The sequence below is a fragment of the Talpa europaea genome (assembly GCF_964194135.1).
Source record: "Talpa europaea genome assembly, chromosome: 15".
Classification (NCBI taxonomy): Eukaryota; Metazoa; Chordata; class Mammalia; order Eulipotyphla; family Talpidae; genus Talpa; species Talpa europaea.
In genome coordinates this window covers 3,290,838-3,315,323 of record NC_140083.1, presented here as the reverse complement: position 1 = coordinate 3,315,323, position 24,486 = coordinate 3,290,838, and the positions used below count along the sequence as shown (strand labels likewise).

The following is a 24,486-nucleotide window of genomic DNA, read 5'->3' as shown; positions in this document are numbered from 1 at the left end:
GCCTCCTGCCCGCAGTGCGCCTCGTCCGCCCTCGGTCTCGCCCTGCAAGCCTCTGCCCTACAAGCCTGGAGGTTTAAGAAATCTCGGGACGGCCCTTGCTCAGCCTCCGACCTCTGCAGATGACCTTCCCCGACGCCGGCTCCTGCTGTTGCCTGTCTGTCCGCCCCGTAAGGCCCCGCTCAAGGGCCGCCTCCTCCGGGAAGCCCTCCGGCTTCCCCTTTGCGACTGTTTCGCCGGCGGGTGACTGTGGAGTCGGGTCCAGGCCGTCCTCCCGGCAAGCCGCGTGGACGCGTCACCCCAGCGGCCCGGCGTCTGCCGCTGTGAGGCGGAAAGGCCCCTGCGCGGCCGGGCTGCTCTGCTCGGGAAAGACACGTGAACGAGCCTGCATGGCCCACCCAGGGGAGAACCGGCTGAACGGGCACGGGCGGCATGTGTGACCCTGGGGGCCAACAGGTCAACGTGTAGAAAATAGGAAAGAGGGGTCGGGCTTGTTTGGATTCACTGTGGTCCATCATAAGGTGCAGTGCCTGCAGCCATCAAAAGCTAGTTAACATGGGGCCTCCCCGGGGGCGCAGCGGTTGAGCGCTGGGTTGCGAAGCTGCCCGCAGCCTCTGCAGCGCCGGTTCGATCCCCGGCTGCTCCCCAGCCACCTGAGGGAGGGTCCCACATGGCGCGCAGACCTCTCCTGCCGCCCGCTGCTCCCCTCAGCAGTGTACTTCGGTCCTTCTGCCTGCTCTGCTCCCCGCTCTGGCACCGGTGAATTCTCTCACCCTCCCGCGCTTCTGACTGTACCCAGTGCTTGTGTAAATAAATAAATAAATCTTTAAAAAAAAATCTAGTTAACATGGAAAAGCGGGGCCTCCCTGGTGGCGCAAGGGGTTAAGTCTCCACACTGTGAAGCTGTCAGCAGCCACTGTGGCAGGAGTTGGATCCCAGGCCAAGGAGCTACCCACATGGCACAGCAGACCTCTCCTGTCTCCCCGCTGCTCCCCTCAGCAGTGTATTTCAGTAGATCCACCTGTTCTGCTCCCCACTCTGTCTTTTGGCAATCCTCTCTCACACCCACCACAACACCTCCACCCCCGCACCTCTGGCCTGCACCCCAGCTCTTGCATGCATAAATAAATCTTAAAAAAAAACATGGAAGTGCCTCCCCTGGTGGCGCAGGCGGTTGAGCACTGCGCTGTGAAGCTATCCGCAGCCTCTGCAGCGCCAGTTCCATCCCAGCCGGCCCGCCAGCAAGGGTCCCACATGGCGGGGCAGACCTCTCCTGTCTCCCCGCTGCTCCCCTCAGCAGTGTATTTCATCAGTCTGCCTGTTCTGTTCCCCGCTCTGTCTCTGGTGAATCCTCTCATCCTCCCGCGCCTCTGGCCTGCACCTTGGTTCTTGTATAAATAAATAAATAAATAAATCTTTAAAAAAAACATGGAAAAACGAGATCCCATTTTTGTGATGGAACAGTAGCAGGCTGTCTGGTTGTCGATGGGGTGAATTTAAGTTTCCCCCTTGGGAATAAGTTGACCTTCCTCTTCTCCAGGAGTCTCCAGACGGCCCTCTGCCTGGGGTTGTCCTGGGGGGCATTTTTAAAAATATTTATTTATACATAAAGAACCGTGGTAAAGGGCCTCCCCGGTGGCGCAGCGGTTGAGCGCTGGGTTGCGAAGCTGCCTGCAGCCTCTGCAGCCGGTTCGATCTCCGGCTGTTCCCCGGCCACCAGAGGAGGGTCCCACATGGCGCGCAGACCTCTCCTGCCGCCCGCTGCTCCCCTCAGCAGTGTCCTTCGGTCCTTCTGCCTGCTCTGCTCCCCGCTCTGGCTATGGTGAATTCTCTCACCCTCCCGCGCTTCTGACTGTACCCAGTGTATGTATAAAACAAACAAACAAACAAATAATAAATAAATAAGACATGCCTCTAGAAAATTAAAAAAAAAAAAAAAAAGAACCGGGGTACAGGCCAGAGATGCAGGGGGTGAGAGGATCCACCAGAGACACAGTGGGGAACAGAACAGGCAGACTGACTGAAATACACTGCTGGGGGTTGCAGCAGGAAGACAGGAGAGGTCTGCTGTGCCACATGTGTAGTTCCTTGGCTGCCCGGGGATGAAACTCGTGCTCTAGAGGCTTCAGATAGCTTTACAGTGCTGTGCTCAACCCCCTGCGCCACCGGAGAGGCCCCTGGAGGGCATTTTTTGCAGCACCCATCATCCTCGCCCTGCTGCCTATGGTCAGCTGTGGAGGTCTGGGTCACACAGACACACCCGTGCACACGCCGCGAGTGGCGCCTGTGTGGGCTTTTATAGGCTTCTTTGTTTTTCTGTCTTGGTGGCTGCAGTGCCCTGGGAAGGTCACCATGTTGGGATCAGGAGGAACCACATTTGATCCTGGTGACTCAAGGATTGGGTCAGGCCTCCTTCCCTGACTGGGCCTCAGTGTCTTTGTCTATATAATGGGGATGTAATCCCCACCTGACAGGACTGTCAAAAGTGAGATTCCTTCCTGTGCACCAGCCACTGTGTTGGACACTTGACCACAAATCCTTCCCTCTCACACTCTTGGAAGTGTTATTTGTCGTCACTTGGTGACGAGAGGGGAGAGAGACGTGCTCAGGGGAGCCCCTGGCAGGCGGCAGGGCTGGGACCAGTGTGAGGAGGGTGAGGAGCCACAGGCACAAAATTTAAAAGCTCAGGGCCTCCCCAGTGGCGCAGCGTATTGAGTGCAGCGCTGTGAAGCTTTCCGCAGCCCCCGCAGCGCCAGTTTGATTCCTGGCCTGCCGGGGAGAATCCCACGTGGTGAGGCAGACCTCTGCCGCCCGCTGCTCCCCTCAGCAGTGTATTTCGGTCCATCTGCCTGTTCTGCTCCCCGCTCTGTCTCTGGTGAATCCTCTCACCCTCCCATGACTCTCGCCTATACCCCAGCTCTTGTATAAATAAAAAATAAATCTTTAAAAAAAATTTAAAAGGTCAGTAATCAAGATATTGTTTTAGTGGAATATATTTTTTGTAAAGATTTATTTATTTTTATACAAGAATTGGGGTACAGGGCCTCCCCTGGTGGCGCAGGTGGTTGAGCACCTCACTGTGAAGCTGTCCACAGCCTCTGCAGTGCAGGTTCAATCCCGGCTGGCTGGCGAGGGTCCCACATGGCGCGCAGACCTCTCCTGCCACCCTGCTCCCCTCAGCAGTGTGCTTCGGTCCTTCTGCCTGCTCTGCTCCCCGCTCTGGCTCTGGTGAATCCTCTCACCCTCCTGTGCATCTGGCCTGTACTCCGGTTCTTGTATAAAAATAAATAAATAATCTTAAAAAAAATCAAAATAAATGCAAAAAAATTTGACAGGATCGATAATTGCATCCTGCTGAGGAGCCATATTGGAGCCTGAAGCAAAAGGGAAAATCCTCCTTCCAGAGCATGTGGCAGAGTTTGGTTCCTTCATTAAACAGCTGTTTGCCAGTCACCTTGCTGGCTCCAGGGAACACTGTGGGGAGCAAAACAGGGGCCCTGCCCTCAAGAAAGTTTTTGTTTTCTGTTGGATGCAGACAGCAAACAATCATTTCTATGGTAGGCAATGCCTGGTGCCTCATCCAGGTCTGAGCTCACAGCAGGCACTGGGGGGCCACACCCTGCAGGACTCAGCTGTTCTGGCTCCTGCGGGTGGAGCTGCAGCTGTGGAGCTTGCTCTCTAACACCTCACAGCTGAGACCTTACCCTTGCTTAAGAATTCCTGGGAAGTGATTAAATGCGGCACCCAGGCCCGCCCCTGGCACTCAGCTAGGGAAGCTGCAGGACTGGGTTCATGGGGCAGAACAGGTTTTTCTCTCTGCACTGGGTCCACTTTTCCAAAGATAAACAGAGATGAGCTCCCAGGCGCTGCACACCAGTGCTGCAGGCCTTCAGGGAGCTGTTTCAGCCTCTGGATTCTCACCACAACCCATTTCACTGATGAGGCCGCTCACAGAACCCCAGGGGGTGGTGGATTGCCAAGGCACAGACCTCGGTGTGTGGCCGCCTGTATGTCCCTTTAAGAGGGAGGCTCATCCCTGGCAACGGTGCCCAGATGGGGCCCTGGGGAGCCTCTGGGGAGGGCAAGGAGCAGGATTGGGGAAACTGGGACCGGGAGGACTGGCCAGAGGGTGTTTTCAAGCACCAAGGGAGCCAGGCCTGAAGGCAGCACCCCTGAGCCCCAGCTTCGCAGGCTCCTGCTGTGGAAGGAACACCGGGCTCTTCTGGATCAGCTGATTGAGGCCTGGAGGTGAGTGTCGTCCATGTTGGTCAGGAAAGTGTAGCTCCTGCCCTGGACACTTTGCTTACTTTTCTTGAGAACTCACTGAGGTGAGTACCCTTAATCTCAACTTCCAGAGATAGGTACTGACACCAGAGAGGTCAGGTGGCTTTGCCAGGGTCGCACAGTACAGTCAGGCTTCATGGGACGCCCCCACTTTTCCCTGTTCCCTTGCTGTTGCTTGAAGGCCAAGTGTCAACAAGTTGCTGAGTGATAGGGCTTGTGGACCCTCTTTTTCCCTGCCAGGGTGTGGCCTCCTGAGGGGGCAGTGCCACCGTAGGGGCTGCGTAGAGCTGTGGGTGTAGTGTCAGGCTGACCGGTCTGGGCTGCCCCTCCCCAGCCTGCTGATCCTGGGCTGGTCCCTCCCAATCTTGAGCCTGTCCCAATCTTGAGCCTGTGGGGCCACCACTGCCAACTCCACAGGGCTGTCGGGAAGGTGAGGGTCTGGGAGAGGTGCCTGAGAGGCTCTGCGAAGAACAGGCCAGAGCTGGTTGCTGTTCTGATTCCATCTTGATCGGGCGGTGGGAGGCTGGGGAGAGCTGGATGTTGCCTGTCTTCCCTCCGTTTGTCAAGGTGCCTGCAATGCACACATTGTGTTTACAATGGAAGGGATCCATTGGATTGAAATAAGCTGAAGGGCGCATGCTCAGGGCTGGTGTTTGTGAGGGGGGCGGAGGCTGTTGCTGGGTTGGCTCAAGTCCCTTTGGGGTTTCCTCAGCCAAAGCCAGTGGGGACAGCAATGACCAGGCCCCAGTGTTGTCCCACCTGGGGAGGGGGGGGTGAAATGCAGGGAAGCAACCCTTGACATAGATTGGTGATCGCTGCAGATTGGGGCTCAGTTTTGAGGACTCAGAACTTGGACAAGTCACCCCTCACTTCTCTGGGTGGGGTAGAGATTTTCTGGTTCATTGTTGTCGTTATAACATGAGGAAACCGAGGCCCAGAGAGGAGATGGCCTCATCCAGGTCTCTGGGGCAGAGGCTGCATCCAGGCTGGTCTGAATCCAGGTCCGGGGATTTAAATGAAGCACCCCTCCCCCTCAATGGCCACCCTACCAGGACTGAGCTGGGGCCTCAACCCCCTGGCTGATGCTGTGCTGCGCCAGGCCGTGCTGGGTGCTGGGCCCTCAGACAGGCCTGCCCTTGGAGAATGCGCCGGGAGAGGCTTCATAGCTGGAAGGTGGATGCAGAGCCTGAGCAGGGGCTCAGGACAGATGAAGAGAAATGAGGAAGGGGTGTCCGGGTTCCACAAAAGGTGAACACGGGTGGGAGCTGTGCAAGTGCATGCAATGGGGTTCTGCACTTGCATCAGGATATGGGGGTTGGAGAAATCTGGGGACAAGCTTGACAAGGCCCTTGGTTGCTGCCCATGGGTTCTTAGGGAACCTCAGAGGGGTTGAGGTGTATGGGGAGCAGGGCATGCTCATGTAACTTGGGGTGGCAGAGACGAGTGGAGTTTGGTGCTGGCTGGGTGCGAGCCCACAGCGCCACCTGGTGTCCATCGCTCTCACTGCAGCATGGCCTTGCGGCGCTCCCCAGCTGGGAAAGGTGGGACAGAGATCTGGCCAGGGCTTCGGCTCAGTCCCAGCACTAGTCTCTGGCCCCTTCCAAGGCAGCCAGGCTCCAAGGTCAAGGGCTCACATTCAGTGATCTGCCCTTAGTCCAGAGCCCCTCAGAGTGTGAGGCCTCATGGTCCAAACCTTCCATCCCACCTGGGCACGTGTCCCGACACCCCATCTCCCTCTGCCCCTTCCCACTGCAGGGCAGGTACCCCCCCCCCCCCCGCCCCTGCACTCACACCCACCCCGTGGTGAGCAGCTGACTTCTACCTAATGGCGCTCAGCTTTGCTGGAATGTTTATAGCTTCCTCTATCCACACCAGCACCCCATCTCCGCCCCTCCCCACGACTCTGCTTCCACCTTGCTGGGGCCAAACCGATCTTCACTACCTATCGAGAAAAGAAGCGGGGCCACAGGCATGTGTATCGTGTGGCTGCAAGTCCAGAAATGTCTGCAAGTCACAAAATGTCAACCGTCGCTTCTTAGGATGATGGAACTTCAGGGTTCGGCCAACTGCTGCCCCTCAGCTGGTTTTTCTGCTGTTTCCTCATCCAGTGGACCAGTATCCCCATCTCAAGTCTGTTTTGTGTGAAAACACCCCACCCAGGCCAGGCCACGGAAGGCGCTCCCTCAACTGCTGGCTGACTGTACCCACGGATACTTGCGGCCAAGCTCCTGGGCCAAGCACTGTCCACCTACCCAGCCGCACGCTCAGCGAGTCAGGCTGCAAGGTGGGCAGACCCAGGCACTCGGAAAACTTGTTGGCAAGGCCGACGGCCTGTAGTGGCCCAGGTCCCCCGGGGAAGATCTTCCAAGCAGGGCCAGCAGACCAGGCTTTTGAGTTTTACCCCAACGCCAGCATTAAGGTGGCCTTGGGCAAATAATGTCCTCTCCGGGCCCTGTGCCACTTTGTAAACCTGTCTTCCCTGTCAGTTGCTTCTGATCCACTAAGGCTTCCCACCAAGAAAAGGCACCTGCTTACTCAGCAAAGTGAGCTCAGAGGGTGGAGCGGGAGCCCGGGCTGCTTCACGGTGGGCACGCACCCAGACCTTCGACCCCACACACAAAAAGCAGGCAGAAATGAGTTTATTGCATTAGAAAAAAAAAACAAAGAAAACCAGCAAACACCTCCACGCCAGACACAGCTAGTAGTTTGACTACAAGGGCAGAAAGGAATGGCAGAGGTACAAGCTTTATTCCTGGGAGGGGGCGAGTTTTATTCCCTCCTTCCCGTCCCTTTAAACCTCCGTGGTGGTGCCCGCCGTGTGGTACCATGGCCCCTGCGGCTCACCTCCCACCCCCCTGGCCTGTGCGTGCCCGTGTGGGGCCGGCTGGTCACCATGGGTGTGCTCGAGGTTCTGGGGCAGAGAAATGTGTTGGCTGCCGGTCCTAGCCTGAGCCCAGACGTCCCAAGTGAGAGACGGGTTGGGTGGAGGAGCTCCAAGAAGACTGCTTCCTGCCCTCACCTCTCAATCCTGGGCACAGACATTGGCACAAATGGTTGATGGGCCTTTCAGTGAGCCAGGTGACAGATTCTCTAGGGGAGCCCCGGGGCCTACTTTGGTAGGACAGCCCTGGTCTGGAGGTGACGCTGGGAGGAGTGAAACCTCTGGAGAGGGTCTGGGGACGGGGAGGGGAGAGGAGCACGAGGCCCAGCACCCCCGGGTAGAGCGGAGTTCTCGGGGCCAGAGGCCTGGAGCAGGAGCCTGAAGGCACGTGCGCTGGCCAAGGCAAGCTGGAAAGGGACAGAAACCCCATGGGAAGCAGAGCGGTAGCCGAGACCAAGGTTTCTCCCGGAGAAACCTCCGCGGGCCCAGTTCCGCCAGGTCAAAGCAGCAAACACTGAGGCGGAATGACGTCCTTCCTGCCAGCACAGACCCTGTGGCGCCCACTGCCCTGGGTAATAGCGGAGCTAGGAGAGGAGCAGCAGTTTTTGGAGGAAAGGCACCTGCTGCAGGCCATACCCCGTGAAGGGAATGTAATTCAAATCTGAGCCTCGGATGCCGGAGCTGGGACGCAGTCCCTGGCAGCGGAGTCCCTTCTCCATACTTGCGTCCCCAGGATACTAACTTGGGGAGGCTGTGGGAAGCAAGGGAAGCTGAAAATCTCTCCAGATAAGAACTTTCAGATTGTTCTCTTCCTATCAGCTCCGAGCAGCACTCACTGGGCAAATGCCCACTCGCGCCCCAAGCTGCCTCCTGAAAGTCAGGATGACACTGGAAGCGAGGCCTGGAAGGACAGTGAAATCCCTATCTGAAGCCACTTGAAATTCCCTTGCCGCCTTGAATTCTGCATCATTACTCTTTCTTCACCAGGGCTGCTCCCCAGCAGGGGATCCTTCCCCTTGGTCCCAGCGGGATACTGCACACGGATCGGGTGGGTGGGTGGGATTAGTGACCACAGAGAACCTACGATACTGTTCGCAGACGCGGCCCGGGGCTCTGAATCTCCAGTTCGAGCCTTCATTACCCGGATGGGTTGGCTGTGCTGCGGAAGAGCAGCCTACAAGCCCCAAGCAGGTCCAAAGCTGACGTCAGAGGCTTGTGGCGGCCAGTCTAGGTGGAGGGAGGAATGGCTTTATCCTGTTTGCTCTGGCCTGACACGTGCCGTCCCTCTCCCTTGGTCCTGAGGCTCTGGTCACTGCAGCCCTGGCCCCATGGCTCTGCTGAGGTGAGGAGGGAGAGGAGAGAGGTCTGTAGCTAAAGAGCTTGCTTAGGTTGGGTCAGTCATCCCGAAACTGGTTCCACGTGCACCGAATCCTTTGGTTCGTTCAACGCTAGAGAGCGTCTGCTTCTGGGTCATGGATGTTGTAAAACTCACTAGGGTCCCACAGCGAGTGGCAACCTGGGTGGAACGTGGGTGTTGTCTGGAAAGAGGGTCTAGGCTGGGGCGCCCCCAAATCGTGCCTCTTGCTTTTCTGCTTGAGCAAGCCCCCTCCCTCTCTCCAGTGAGGACGCTCAGGAAGCAGCGTCAAAAGTGAACTCACAGACAAGACAGCCTTAATAAATTAGTATAATACCATTAGAGGGGATGGCATTCCGTTCTGGTTCTTAGCAGCATTGACCTACATGCAGCCTGATGATCTCCTTCCCTGGGAAATTTTAAAAAGCCGTCCCCTGGTTGTTAGCTCTGATGTAAAATTATAAAATAGAAATCTGGTAGGGTTTGTTTTGTTTAAAAAGGAAAAGCCCTGGGGAGGCAGGGCGGTCCAGGCAGTCCTGTTAGCTCTGGCCGTTGGGTCGGCCCACGGTGCTCCCCCCGGGGGGCTGGATCGGGATGTTGTCTATGAGGGGCCGCAGGGCCTGTCCGAAGGGCCTGTGGAGAGAACAGAGGCCGGAGCTGAGGTGGGCTGGGTGGGCCCTCGGTGGAAACCACAGGCCGGCCCCCAGGTGCCGCGCGTCAGCCCCCACCGGGACCTCATTCCACTTGCTCACCCGCCTCACACATCGTTTTTCAGAGAGGGATTCGCCTTCTTACTCGCCTGCTCTGCATGTGTCCCCCTGGGGTCCCCTCCTCGGTGACGCTACCCCCTTACTCCCTTACTAGTCTCAATCCTGGTTAGCTGGGGCCTGAGCAGGCTGGCGGCACCCAGGGAACTAAAGCTCACCCTTCTTTCTGTACTGCTTCTTTCTCATGGGAGCAGATAAGGACAAAGTCTAAGCGAGGAAGCTGAGGCAAAAGGAAAAGGCTATGCAAAAGATAAGCCAGGAATGAGGATGGTAGACAACAGGTTTTCTCTGGGGTCTGAGGTTTTTTTTTTTTTTTTGTGGGACCCTCGCCGCGGCCGGGAATGAACCGGCGCTGCAGAGGCTACGGGCAGCCTCGCAGCCCAGCGCTCAACCGCTGCGCCACCAGGGGAGGCCCTGGGGTCTGAGGTCTCCTAGGGAGTCAGGGAGGACTCAGGAAAAATGGCAACTGCAGGGGTCAGACGCTGCCAGCGCCACTTTCTAGAGAGCCCCCTGTTTGCTCTCATAATAGCACAAATGGAAAAATCATGCGAAAGCCGTTGTTTTAGAGACATTCCAGGGAGCACACCCTCAAGCCAGGGGGCCCTCATCGCATCAGCCACCAGCTTGCTTTTTCTCGGGCAGATACTGCCATTTTTGAAGGTGACCCCCAAGCTCAAAGGGAATCAGGTATATCGAACCAAGACCTATCAGCCTGATTCAGACAAACACAGAACTCCACCTGTCAAGAGAGGCACAGCAGGAACATTCTAGCTACCTAGTTTGCTCCATGCTCTATAACCTAGATTCTTCAGCGAGGCTGTGGGGGTTGAACATACCCCAAGGCAGGCGAAGGTGGGGTGAGCTGGGACGCGCTGTCCTCACCCACCAGGTCGCCCCACATGCAGTCCTGTTCACTACACCTGTTTCCTACGCAGGTGTGAACAACAGTTCACCCTGCCGAGCCTGCTAAACCTGCCAGGATCCCTGTTGGGCAGGGGCCTTGTTCAGGAGAAACTGAGTCAGAATCAACAAATGAACATGGTCATGGAAGGGATGGAGGCAGTGTGAGGGCACTCAACAGCAGAGGGAGGGAGGGGTGAGATGGCTTTGGGGGTGCGTGTCCTTTCAGGGGACCTGGCCTGGATGGTGGCCCAGCAAGGCTTGGAGCACACCAGCGTGGGATGGGCTCCAGAGTGTTCTTGGAGAAAAATCCACCGAGGGCTGGCTGAGGGCTACAGGCACAAGAGCAAGCAGAAGTTGTCTCTGAGGGCATCAAAGAGCTCATGGCAGAGAAAAAGACCAACAAACAGTTACAAAACTAGCCACCCCTCGTTCCCCGGCCGCTCTGCCCGTCTGCTAAGCTTTCGGTTTGAGGTGGCGCGTCTGGAGAGTAGCTTCAGACACGGAGATCCCGGGGGAATGCTGCAGCCAGGCTCAAGTGGGCGTCTAAGCTTTGCGGTGGCCCTCAGACCGGGTGGAGCTGGTCCGGGGCGGGAAGGGGACACAGGCGAGCATCACGGCGGGTGGCTGCCAGTGCACGGGGACATTGAGGGTGGCCAGGCAGGGTAGGGAGGCCGCTTACGTGGAGAGAACTTCAGAGGGAAGGTCAGTGATGTAAGAAGGGATCTTGCGCCCGGTCAGGAACTGCGCCACTTCGTTGCTGAAGGTGTTACAGTTGTGTTCAAAGAGGTTGTAGGCCTCCCCTCTGCACATGGGAGAACAGATGTGAGTCAGAGGTGCCGCCGTGAACTAGCTCAAGCCAGGAGATGGAGCGTGAGCACAGCTGCACGCGAGCACAGGTTTCCCTGCTCACACAGGAAAAGGACCGTTTGATGTGGATGTGCCACTTGGAACCATTGGAACAGATTTTTAAGGGAAGGATGAAATAAAAACCCCTGGCTTCGCTAGAGTTTCAGGAGACTATTAACACAAGCTAGCTAAAGCTTCTTGAAGAGAACATCTGTGCAGATGTTTCATCCCAACGTCCCTACCGACTCTATGTTTGATTTTCAGGACCAAACACTCGGCAAGTTTGGGTCGAGAGCAGCGTGTGCAGAAACGGCAGTAGCTGTTTTAACCAGCAGGCGTTAACAGCCTCTCCTTTCCCTTCTTCTAAACCTGCAGGAGGACGGACGCTGGGCTGGAGCGTTGGCTGCATGGGAGCGCCATGCTCTTTTTGTGGCAGGGGGCTGGCCATCGGCAGATGTGGGGCCAGGCCTAGACAGGGGGCTCTTAAGGGTGTGCCGTAGCGGTTGCCTCCGGAGGCCAGCTTTAGCAGGGGAGACAGACACAGCTAACCACCACCCCTGTCTCCACTCACCGGAACAGAGACTCCCCCAGGGAGGACAGGTACTCCAGAAAGATTTCTTCTGTGACTTCTGTGCTCCCCACATCAACCACAGAGTCTGGGGGCCCAAGCAATGTCCCTCCCTAAAAGAGCCAACCCAAAGAAAGTCATTAAATCACAGTTCCCACTGACTTTTGAAAGTGGCTTCCCATGAAAACCACACTCAGTTCCAGCAATTTCATTTTTGACTTGAGCACACCCAGAGTGGATGACGAGAGTCACTTCCCGTCTGTAGCAGGGTGACAACGGCTTAGAGCTCCCCAGTGACTTTCCACTGTGACGTGCAAGCAACAGGGCTGAGGAGGGAACTTCTTGCTGCTGGCAGGGCTCTGCAAGCGGAAGTCCGTTCGTCAGCTGATAAAAAGATAGAACCCCAGCATCTACCTTGTCCCCAGCGTCCTGGCCAGGAGGACAGAATGACTAGAGATGGCTCACATGTGACAGGCCCCCTCCATGCCTATTCCATAGTGTCTGCAGCCAGTTTCCCCTGTGACACACTCAAGAGCCCTTAAAACAATGGGAAAATGTGGACTGAGATGGGGGATAGGTTGGCAAACATGTCCACAGTTAAGTTTTCCATTTGATGGCGAGGCTAATGCAAGGATGGCAACAGGGCACCCAGAAAGCTGAAAACGCTCGGCCATGGATACAGAGAGTGACTTATCTGACCAGAGGAAAGATGGCCCCTGGGGGGGGGGTAGTGGTGGGAGGGGGCAGAGACCAGCAAAAGGAGAAGCAACAGGCTCCCTGAGGAGGACAGTTTCTGGGAAGGGCTGGAAAGTAAGGGAGAACTCCCTGAAACTAATTCACAGGATAGCTGTGGAGCACCTGCTATGTGTCTGACATTGTTTGAGGTGCTGGGAAAAGCATGGCAAGCGGGATTATTAAGGAAGTCAGTGATTATCCCAGAATTGCAAGAGACTTAAAAGGTCACTGTTTGACCACCTATTATTCACTCGCATACAAACGCGTGTTGAGAACGGACTATACGCTGGGCTTTATGCTCGGCACTGAGGGTATACTGTGTGGACAAAGCAGATGAGATTCTTGCCCTCATGGAGTTTATCCGTCTAGCAGGGAAGGCAGATTAAAGCCAGTACTGTACTCCAATAAAGGAATACAAAGTGCAAAACAAGCTGTAAATGCTACAGAAAACGACAGGGGACTTTCCCTTTCTGGGAAAATTTGCCTAGAAATCTGAAGGCCGCAGAGGCATACCCGTGTGAAAAACCAGGGTATAAATGCCCAAGACGTGTTCAAGAAATGAGAAAGAGCAGGGAGGGGAAGGGCTCACCCTGTCAGAGAGGGCCTCGGAGGCCAGGCTGAACTTTCTGGGTTTTACTCCCAGGGCAGTCGGGAGAATTCTGGCTTAAGCAGGTGAATGCTATGGCTAGATTTTCATTTTGGAAAAAATCACTTTGCCACCCATGCGGAGAACTGGCTGAGAGGAGCAGATGCATTACTTGAACACAAGGGTGGCCTAGATTAAGGAGAAATGGAAGGTGATGAAGACAGACTGGTTTAAGAAACATTTACAAGGTAGAATTGATGGGGCTTGAATGAAGGGCTTATTACAGGCGGTGGGGGCCAGCGTGAGCCAGGCCCTGAGCTGGTGAAGGGGACAGAGGAGTAAGACATGGTCTCAGCTACAAGGAGACTTCCCTGTTAACATGTGACATGTGACCCAAAGGGACCCCTGTGGGCTATGGGAACAGAGTGTCGGGTAACTAGCTGGAGTGTGTGCAAAGGGTTTCCTTGAGTCAGTTCTGAAGATGGTTGTGAGGAACCAGCCAGAGGCCTACAGACACTGAGCCAGAAGCCAGAACAGACACGGTAGGCACAACTGTGACAGGAACCCCGGGAACCCGGCGTGCAGGACAGGGGAGGGAGAAGACACTCACCGGGGGGCAGCTAGAGATACCGCCACTGCCGAAGAAGAACTCATCCTTGTGCACGACTATGGAGGTATGCCTGCAAAGCAGAGCAGACAGGGTAAATAGGACACTTGAGACTGGTCTGGGAGAAAGGCAAGGCCACACTGCAGGGAGAGTAATTTCTGCCCAAGGACATGATCATGGTCACAGCCTTACAGAATTAACCAAAGGCACAAGTGAGATAAACGCCAGAGATTAGGGGCTGTCAGCTTCAGCGCCCCTGACATCTGGGACTGGACTGTTTCTTGTCGTAGGGCCGTCCTGGGCTAGATTCTAGTATGTCTGGCGGTACCCTGGCCTCTGACCACTGGATGCCAGCAGCAACCCCCTACCTCAGTTGTGGCAACTGGCATGGTCAAATGTCTCCCAGCGCGGTGGCAGCGCTGCAGCAGATGAATGTGAGCAGGGGGAGTGGCTAGATTCACCCTGATATTAACAAATAGTTTACGAAATCAAGCTCTCAGACCAGGGTGTGTTCCCAGACTTTTTTTTTTTTTTTTTGGGGACCCTCGTCGGCAGCCGGGGAACAAACCGGCTGTGGGTAGCCTCGCAGCCCAGTGCTCAACTGCTGCGCCACCAGGGGAGGCCCTGTTCCCAGACTTTTAATAGTAACAGAAGCAGTTAACCTGGTTCATACTGAGGGGAACACCGTATGTTGTTAATTGTGAAGGTGCTTATAGTACTTCTTGATTCAAATCAAAAAAAGTTAAAGGGTCTTTCTGGTCAACCCAAATGCAGCAGGCTCTAGGAGTCCAGACAGAGCAACGACCTGCAGTTTCCTCATATACAGAGTTGAGAGCTCGACCACCATCCAGGAGGCTGATGGGCTGGGGCCAGCACTGGGAGGCCAAAGGACATGTGTTTTAAGACAGAAATGTAGTTGCAAGGCTTGGTTGGGGTGGGCACGAATCATTTTGCCTTATCTAGGGCAGGATGATAGTTGGTTGTAGAGGATGTCCTGTGCATTACTGGAAGTTTACAGGTGCATCCTTGGCCTCCACCGCCCACTGAAAATGTCTCCAGGCACTGCCACATGTCCCCATGGGAGAAGGACAGTTGATAAAGAACTTGATGGTTTATGACAGAGCTATGTTGCAAGCTGGAAGCCCCAGACTCGAACCTGGAATGCAGATACTGCTTTGTTGCATAAACCAGTCAGTGTAAGATGTTCCACCCAACTTACCAGATGCCTTCCAGTTGTTTCCCTGTGGAAAAAAGAAGAGATTTAGCTACTTGGGACTATACTAAATAGCCTCCCAGCCTGAGTTAATTCAGAACATCACCCAAAGCCAGAACAGCCCAATATCAGCTCCTTAGGGGACTTCCTAGGGCTGAACCTCTCCAATAAGATGTGTAGGCTGTGACACAAGTCGTGGTGAGCTAGAAAACAATCAGCGCCCCTCGTCAGAATGCCAAACACAAACTGGTATAGATGGACCCCAAATGTGTCTTTTCCCCACTTTGCGGTCAATTCAACTTTGCTTTTTCATTTCTTTGTGTCATCTACGAAGACCACAGTTAAGACAGCAGAACTGAAAAACTCTTTACTATGTGCAAAACAGGGAGATGGATGCTGCATTCTAAAGAGGTGATGTGCCCTTCTGGTCTAAATGGCAGCAAGTGGTCGTTTATGTCCTTGAAGACAGGGAATAATGCAGTCAAACGGGGCAGATCAGAGGTTCTTTCTCTTGTTCTGTTTCCTCCTCTGGGAGGAAACCTAGTGTCGTGGATAAGAACCCAGGTTCTGGTGTGGACAGGCGGGGTCTGAATCCTGCCAGTTCAACGAGTAAACTAATGTTTATTGAGTGACTACTATATTTTGGCTCCATTCTTGCCACTAGGCATACATCAATAAACAGAGGAGACCCAAGAAAAACTACTTTGTGGCACTTATATATGGGGGCGGGAGGGGACAGTCACTAAATAATAGTAATGAACACAATAAATCATAACATGTTAGCAATAATGAGCAAAACAGAAAAATAAGAGTAGGGTAAGGAAAATTGGGAGTTGGGCAGGGTGCGGCTCTTTAAGAAGGTGATGTCTGTAAGTGACAAGGGAGGAGCCTCACAGAGGTGGAACATGCCCCATGCAGGAAGGACATTAACAAGGCCAGTGTGATTAGAGTGGCTGAGTGAGGAGGAAAGTAGATGTGATGGAGAACAGAGGCCATGAAGGGCCAGATCAGAGAGCAGTGTGGAAGTCCAACACAGTAGCCACGGGCCACATGTGGCTATTTAACAAGAATAAATGCACACATTCTGTTCCTCGGTTGCAGTGACTACGTTTCCAGGATTCAAGAGCCACATGTGGATAGAGATTACTGATGGGACAGTGCAGTTCTAGAACATTTCCATCCCCACTGGACAGTGCTGTTTATGACTTAGTTTCCTATTCTTTTTTTTAAGATTTATTTTATTTATTTATGCATATAAGAACTGATAGGCCAGAGGTGCAAGGGATGAGAGAATTCACCAGAGACAGAGCAGGGAACAGAACAGGCAGACTGACTGAAATACTCTGCTGAGGGGAGCAGCGGGGAGACAGGAGAGGTCTGCTGCACCATGTGGGTCAGCTATCTGGCTGGGGATCAAACTCATGCTGCAGTGACTGTGGATAGCTTCATAGTGCTTAGACTTAACCCCTTGCGCCACCAGGGAGGCCCCAGTTTCCTATTCTGTTAAAAAAAATAACATTTCTAAAATGGAAAGCTGCAGCAGCACTCCCTCTGCCCATCTGTGACTATTGCAGGTGCTTCCTTTCACCAGCTCCCTCCCTCTGCAGTACAGCAGCTTCCTGCCTGCCCTGACCAGTAACCTGCCAGGGCTTCCCTTCACTCACCTCCCTCAGCAGAGGCAGCCCTCCTCAAGGCTGCCACCTGCAACTATACAGGCCTCTCTCAGCAAACCTGTCCCTTTTGGGACAGCTCTTCCTGCCTGCTTGTGTCTTTTACAAGTGTCTTTTACCAACCTATCCCTTTTCTAATAAACCTGCTCTTTAAATATATTTAAAAAAAAAAGAAAAAAGAAAAAGGAAAGTTGCAGATACAAATTCCTGGATATTCTTTGTATAGATCTCATTCATCCATAGGCTGTGATAGGGACTATAGAAGAGAGATCCTTTTATTTAATCATTTTTTTTTTCGTTTACTTGTCCCTCTCTGCCAAAATCCTTGGAGCCAGGGTTTGCATCCCTTCTTCTTCTTCTTTTTTTTAAAAGATTTATTTATTTATTTATACAAGAACCGGGATACAGGCCAGATTTGCCGGGAGGGTGAGAGGATTCAGCAGAGACAGAGCGGGGAACAGAACAGGCAGACTGGCGAAATTCACTGCTGAGGGGAGCAGCAGGTGCGACAGGAGGAGGTCTGCAGCGCCATGTGGGACCCCCGCCGGCTGGACTGGTGCTGCAGAGGCTGTGGACAGCTTCACAGCGCTGCGCTCAACTGCCTGCGCTACCAGGGGAGGCCCTTGCATCCCTTCTTAAATTGCTAATAGTCTACCCTTATTCCTACATCTTTAAGTGATTATAGCACAAATATTTGCTAATGTCATTTTACAAATGGGCATATAACCACGCACAGTTTGTTCAGCATAGAGCAAAGAGAAAGCACAATCTGAGGAGGCACCTGTCACAGAGCTCAGGTAGAAACACCAGCATAGCTGCTTGGCAACTTACTCTCGAGAAAGAATACCAGGGCCAGGCTGCAGACAGGCATGGGAAGGGCAACAGGCATGGAAGGTAGGACCAAATGCAGTTTGTCAGTGTTTTGGGCTACACTGGGGTGGGGGGTAGGTGGGAATAGTTTGCAACTGAATTAGGGTACAAGGCTATTTTGGGACATGAATTAGGCTCAGTGGATATTAGCACACAATAGATTGGAGATTATTTCCCACTAGTTGTTCCGCAGGGTGCCCAAAAGGTCAGATGGCTACCTATTTTCAAGCCTGCTGGCATATACTTTGCATTGATTTGGAGGCCAATGAAGCATGCACGGGAAATGGAAGACATGGGTGAGCCCCGTTTTCCATTATGAATCACAAAAAATGTGGAGTGAGGCCCGTATCAGACAGACTTTAAGAGTACAAAAAAAAAAAAAAAAAAGAAAAAAAAAAAGCCAAGGAAAAATTCCATCTACTGCCTCATCAGTTATAACAGTTATAACTTGTGCATATAAGACATGCATGCTGGCTGTAGGACATGATCAAGATCAGCACCTGGTATACAGCTCGTGCCAAGTAAATGTTTGTCTATTAATAAGCACAAAGTGGATGATGGTGGAAAGGTTCCAGGGCAGGGTCCTCTGTGTGGGCATCATTAAGTCAAACACTATAAATCCAATGTCGCTCTTGCTCCCCATCCCCACACCCCTGTGCCAAAGTGTTTTCAGTCTGCAGTGTTTTAAGCTTTTGGTTGGTCTGGTCATTCGTCAGATTACCAGCAATGTGAAGGGGTTAATGTTAATTTAAAAAATCAGATTACTCTTCTCTGGGTGCCCTGGATGAATCATGAATCTAGGTGGGCAAGGTAAAAGAAAACATTTGTATAACAGAGTGGCCCTGGTGTCAATGTTATAAAACATGCCCACAGGCAGTGGGGGCCTCCTCCTCCTTTGGGTAGAGAAAGGTTACACAAAACCAAATGCAAGACATGGTTAAAAACCTAGAGGATATTTTAATCCTCAAAGTAGGTTTAAAACTGCTTAATAATCTAGCACTAGGAGTCTCTGGAGCCAGGACAGGATTCTTTCCAAGCATAAAAATAACCGACTTGCGATTTCTCTCCTCAGTACAGTGCCCTCTTAGTCAGCTTGTTTTGATTAGTCGGGCCCACAGCGATGCTCTGAGGTAGGCCTGTACCGCCTCACCACTCACGCAGCTCGTGGCTGCTGACTGTCAAGCTCTGCGCTGGACTCTGGACAGAGGAGAACAAGAGTTCTTGCCCCCAACAAATCCTCCAGCCCAGTTAGGGGAGGGGGTGTGAACAATGATGAGAACAAAATTCTAAAATAAAAACGGTGAGTGCTATTCAAGGAGAACAGGATATCATCAGCACGGAATAAGACCCGTGTCTGATTTGGGGAGTGGGGGGTCAGTGAAAGTTTTCAGGAGGAAATGACAATTTAAGTGAGACCTCAAGGGGGAGCAGAAGGTAGCCAGGCTGAGAACATATCCCTGGCAGAAGGCACAATCTTGGAAAGGCCTAGGGGTGAAAAAGAGCTGCGCGGTTTGGTCCTGATGTGGTATACTGCAGGCCTTCTCCAGTGGGCCTCTGCACGTGAATGAAGCCCCTCAGCCCCTAGGTAACTCCTGGGAGAAAACAGCCACTCCAGGCATCTCCCCTGGGACCTGGCTGAGAAAGTCTCCTGCTCACTGTGTTCCCGTGTGGAGACAGGTGAGGTGGAGCGTGAGCAGGATCACAGAGGACCTGGTGAGCTACATTAGTTTTCGTTTTGCCATAAAGAAATTGCATGCTTACTAAACTCATTAGATATAAAGCAGTTCACACAATGAACAATACAAGTTTAAAACAAAGCACAACAGATGGCAGCAAAACATTAAAAAAAGCCCCTCAGATTCAAATCAATTCTACTTAATCTTCAAGCTTGAGTTCAAGTTTTAATCATTCTTTGACTCAATATTTACGCAGCACCTGCTTTGATGGGGTCGCTGGGGACACATAGGGGAGTGAGACAGAACCCCCGCCCTCTAGATGCTCAGGACTGTGCTGAAGTCCTTCGGACATAACCATCACCGTAGCCTCTCCTTTCTTGCAAGGCCTAAAATAATTGCTTCACCAGACACTCATTTGGCATCTAATCATAATGTCTCCTATGCTGTTGTCTAATGTTGCATGTGTACATACGTTATTTTTAGTGGAACCCCCAGAAGACAAAGTTCATGTCTTTTATTTCATTGATATTTGCACTACAGACTTAAGCAAGGAACTGAGCATAGGGTCAGATCTCAGCTAATCATTAGATTGCATTCTGCCAAAAAATATAGAGATTATATTCTATATCCCCACGTCATGAAATCTGAGGACAATTTTGAGATCCTCTTGGAAAGAAAAATAAATGTGATCTTGGGATACATGCATGCACATAAACGTGGAGATGCGGAAGACAATCAACCACAACTGAAAAAAAATCTGCATTTATCTCTACGCACTTTAGAGTACAGAAAGAGGTCAAGATTATTAAGAGGAACTGAAGGACAATTATAATAGCTAATTATTTGAGGCAAATAGTGACTATGGGGAAAAAAAAAAAAAGGTGCAGCCAGGCTGTGCTCTGTTAGAATACTAGAGATAATTCAGGGACCCTTCTCATGGTGAGTGAAGGACAGTGAGACAGGAATACCTTCCGGGGAAGCAACTCTAGGAGACTGCGACCGTGGAGGTAAAGCTGTGGCATCTACACGGTTTCAGGGGAGAAGATAATTACACTGGGTTTTATCTTGTCTAAGCATGACCGGTATAGAGCTAAATGGGGTCTTATAATGAGAACTGTTGTTACTGATGAATTAGTGGGTCTCACTAATTTAGTTTGGGAAAACGAAGGCCCAGAGTTATGGTGATGAATCTACAGATCACAAATGGCACAAAGACCATGAACTCAGACTTTTTTCTCATCCAAACTTCAGTTGACCAAAGATGTCTTTATAAACTTGAACGAGGTACCTATTTTATATCATTTATAAGGGGATACACATATGTATGACTAGATCTGTCACTTGCTAGCTGTGAGACCTGGGGTCAGTTTCTTAAGGCCCTGTGCCTCAGGTTTTTCAATTGAAATGTGGAGGTAATAACAGGTCCTATCTCACAAAATTGTGGTGAAGTAACAGGAAAAAAAAAAAAAAAGGCCTGACGCAAAGTAAGCTCTCAAAATATGCCAACTATTAATGCGCTTCTAGAAATCATTGCAAAATTCAGGCAACATTGATTTTTTGAAGGTTCAAATATACTTAGGAATGAGAAATCAATATACACAGCTACTCAAAGAACTGGGAAATATCAGTTCTTCATTAGTTCTGCAATAGGCATAAAAGCAGTATGTGAGAAGGAAATAGAGAAGACTTAGATTTATAGGCAAGGTATAGAAATATCATAGCCAAATTGGTAAAGTTCCCATTTTTGGCAAAAATCTTTTAGGATTTCACAGCCATTTACAAAGGGGTTTGTGGGGTCTCCCTGGTGGCACAAAGGGTTAAGCACAGCACTATGAAGCAATGAGTTCGATCTCTGGCCAGCCAGGGAGCTACCCACATGGCGCAGCAGACCTCTCCTGCCTAGCCCGCTGCTCCCCTCAGCAGTGTGTTTCAGTCAGTCTGCCTGTTCTGTTCCCCACTGTCTCTGGTGAATCCGCTCACCTCCGCACATCTCTGGCCTGTACCCCAGCTCTTGTATGCATAAGTAAATCTTTAAAAAAAAATAAAAAGGGGCTTGGGGGCAAGCCCAGCACCCCATCTCCAGCTATTTCACTTTCTCCTTCACCTAAAGAATTCCACCAGGGCTTTAAGTTCTAGAATCAGGCCAGGCTCTTTCTTGTCTTGGGGCTATGGCAGTTTGATCCTCCTTCTGCTTGGATCCCATAACTTCCTCACTACCCTCCCTAGGACAACTTCAACCCTCATTCTTAAATTCCCAGCTTAAAAATCACCACCCCTGGGCCTCCCCTGGTGGCGCAGAGGTTGAGCGCTGGGCTGCGAGGCTGCCTGCAGCCTCTGCAGCGCCGGTTCGTTTCCCGGCTGCTGGCGAAGGTCCCACAAAAAATAAAAAAATAAATAAAAATCACCACCCCTGTGCATTTATTTAAAGTAGATCTCTCATTCTCTGCCTCAGTACCCAGTTTGCTTCCTGCAAAGCCCAGCACTTGTTCAAGATGGCAGAGACCATCTTGGTTCATTGTATCATCTTTGGTTATGCTTAACACATGAGGAAGCACATAGTAGAAAATAAGTATCTGTTGAATGAATCATCTGTAAGGCCCCTTTCAGCTCAAATCAGTAACTATTAGATAACAGAACAAAAAGTAGTGTGTGTACAGGGGAAGATTTTCATTTGTGGGTCAGGAAATAACTAAGTGACATCTCACGTATGATCAAACTAACCAATACGTGGCTCCATTCCAAGAAGTGTAGTTAGGACTTTACTGTTGTAATACATCAGTGATTAACACCTCCCCCAAACAATGACTTTGTAAGTTTTGCTTTCACATTTGCCTTACTCATTTTAACAGTTGATGATTTAGGTCATTCTGGCCAATAATGCATTGGATACATAAGAATGAGTTGTGGAGCTTATTAAAAATACAAATTTTTGGATCAAAACTCCAGGTGATTCTTTTTTTTTTTTCCAAAGATTTATTTATTTATTTATACAAGCACTGGGTACAGTCAGAAGCGCAGGAGGGTGAAAGAATTCACCAGAGCCAGAGCGGGGAACAGAGCAGGCAGGCAGACTGACAAAATACACTGCTGAGGGGAGCAGCGGGCGGCAGGAGAGGTCTGTGCGCCATGTGGGACCCTCGCCCGGTGGCCGGGGATTGAACTGGCGCTGCAGAGGCCGCGGACAGCTTCGCAACCCAGTGCTCAACTGCTGTGCAACTGGGGAGGCCCTCCAGGTGATTCTTATTTAGTACTTGTGTAATGAGGTTTTAGAATCCATCCATTTAAAACTTTGCTCATTTTGAATAGATAATATATGTTGTACACACTTCAAAAGGTACAAAAAGTTTACATCAAAATCTCCCTCTGGGCCTCCCCAGTGGCACAGCGGGTTAAGCACCGCGCTGTGCAGCTATCCTTAGCCTCTGCAGTGTGGGTTCGACCCTGGCCAGCCAGTGAGAATCCCACATGGCACAGCAGACCTCTCCTGTCGCACCCGCTGCTCCCCTCAGCAGTGTGTTTCAGTCAGTCTGCCTGTTCTGTTCCCCACTCTGTCTCTGGTGAATCCGCTCACCCTCTCACACCTCTGGCCTGTACCCCAGCTCTTGTATAAAAATAAATAAAAAAAATCTAAAAAAAAAAAAAATCTCCCTTCCACTCCTATCTCCTGGCATCAAGTTCTCCTTGCCATAAACTACCACTGTTACCAATTTCTTATGTATTCTTCCAGATAATTAACTGCCCAAGCAAGCATTTAACTATCTTTGTTCTAAACACACACTTGTATCTTTAAAAAACTGTTTGTGGGGGCCTCCATGATGGCACAAGGGTTTAAGTCTCAGCATTATGAAGCTATCAGCAGCCACTGCAGCATGAGTTCGATCCCCAGCCAGGGAGGTGACTGACATGGTGCAGCAGACCTCTCCTGTCTCGCCCGCTGCTCCCCTCAGCAGTGTATTTCAGTCAGTCTGCCTGTTCTGCTCCCCACTCTGTCTCTGGTGAATCCTCACTGCCCCCCTCACATCTCAAGCCTACACCCCGGCTCTTGTATGCATAAACAAATATAATGAATCTTTTAAAAAAAGTGTTTTGCTTTTCCTATTATCATTTAACAGTAAGTGTTGAAAATAAAGGTATCTGTACATTTAACAAGTACACCCAGGTGATCCTCGAGGGAGGCCTGGGGTGAAGCCATCAAGTTCAACTCCCAGAACATCTTAGAAACTAAGGCACCGAAAAGATGCCCTCAAAAGCGGCCTCGCACCCCTGACCTCTGCCCTCTCGTCTCACCCAGAAGAACGAACAGAGTCTCTATTCTTCGGGGGAAACTAGTTATTCAAATGGATGTTCTAAAGTTGTTAAAATGTTCAATTCTGGGAATCGTTTCCTGCCCGGTCTCACCTGAACTCACACCCTGGGCAAATTTTTACGTTCCAGGAGATATTTTGGTATTTGGCTTCGAGTGAGGCCGCCTCTGCAGAACTAGGGCTGGCGTTTCCCTTCGGGCCGTCCAGGGCTGCCCCGAGGGGCGCCCGGCCTCGCTCGCTAACCCCGCGGCGCGCGCGCCCCTTCGGGTCTCAAGCACCCGTCTGGGCAAGGGCGGGTCGCTGAGAAACTCGTGAGCAGCCGCCTCGTCGGGCCGACCCCGGGGAGTTCCGGAGCTCAGGCTGCGGGGCCCGACGCCCCTGCTCCCGGGCGGGCGGGGGGGCGCTGCTCTCCCCTGCACCCGCAGACTGCGGCGGGTTTCCTCTGGCCGGGGGGGGGGCGGGGGAGGCTCCGAGGGCCGCCGCCGCAGTGTCCCTTTCGCCGCGAGGGGCCCCGCGCGCCCCGCAGCCCCACCAGCCCCACGCCGCGCGGCGAGGGGTGCAGAGGGCCCCCCGGCCAGGCCCGGGGCCCGCCGGGCTCCGGCGCCGCCCGCGCCCCCGCGAGGAGAGGGCGCGCCCCGCCCCTGCCCCCGGGGTCGGGCGAGAGGACGCGAGGGCGGGCGCGGGGCCCCGCCGCGGCCCCCCCGCCCGCGCCCGCCCGGGGCCCGGGGCCGCGCGTCCCGCCGCGCCGTGCCCGGGCCTCCGCCCCGCCGCCGCCCGCCCTCACCCAGCATGATGGGGCTGAGGCGCCGCGCCAGGCCCTTGGACAGGTCGTACACGTAGAGCTTCACCGGGAAGAGGTTCGGCGGCTCCATCGGGGCCCGCGGCGGCGCGGCCACGACGCCCTCTGGACCCGGCGGAGGCGTGGGCCGCCCCGCACTCGACGGGGTGGGGAGCGGAGGGAGCGGGGACCGAGCCCGGGCCCGGCCTGAGGGGCGGGGAGAGGCCGCCCAGCGCTGCTCGCGCCCCGCGCCCGCCGCCGGCAACGACCACTGTGAGGTGACAGAGCAGGGCCGGGCCGGGCCCGCGCGGGAAGGGGCGGGGGCGCGCTCGCGCGCATGTGCGCGCCGGCCGGCCGGGCGGCGGGGGCGGGGCTTCGCCGGGGGCGGGGCTTTCGCGGCGTCGCGGCGCGGTCAGGGAAGCGAGCCGACCGCGGGTGGGGGCGGCC

General features: G+C 53.0%; 1 protein-coding gene across 2 annotated transcripts; it reads right to left on the bottom strand.

Annotated features, from left to right (window-relative positions):
- Positions 1–9,055: 9,055 nt before the first annotated feature.
- On the bottom strand, positions 9,056–24,133 carry DESI1 (desumoylating isopeptidase 1; the record flags this gene model as incomplete). Of its 2 annotated transcripts, XM_084255073.1 has the most annotated exons (6): positions 9,056–9,149; positions 10,866–10,988; positions 11,604–11,713; positions 13,532–13,601; positions 14,748–14,769; positions 24,046–24,133. In XM_084255073.1, 6 exons carry the CDS (start codon positions 24,131–24,133, stop codon positions 9,056–9,058), a joined length of 507 nt encoding a protein of 168 aa, XP_084111199.1. The 2 variants fall into 2 exon arrangements, with proteins under 2 accessions (XP_084111199.1, XP_084111198.1); XM_084255072.1 differs by lacking the exon at positions 13,532–13,601 and having other exon boundaries at positions 10,866–11,032; positions 11,575–11,713.
- Positions 24,134–24,486: the final 353 nt, after the last annotated feature.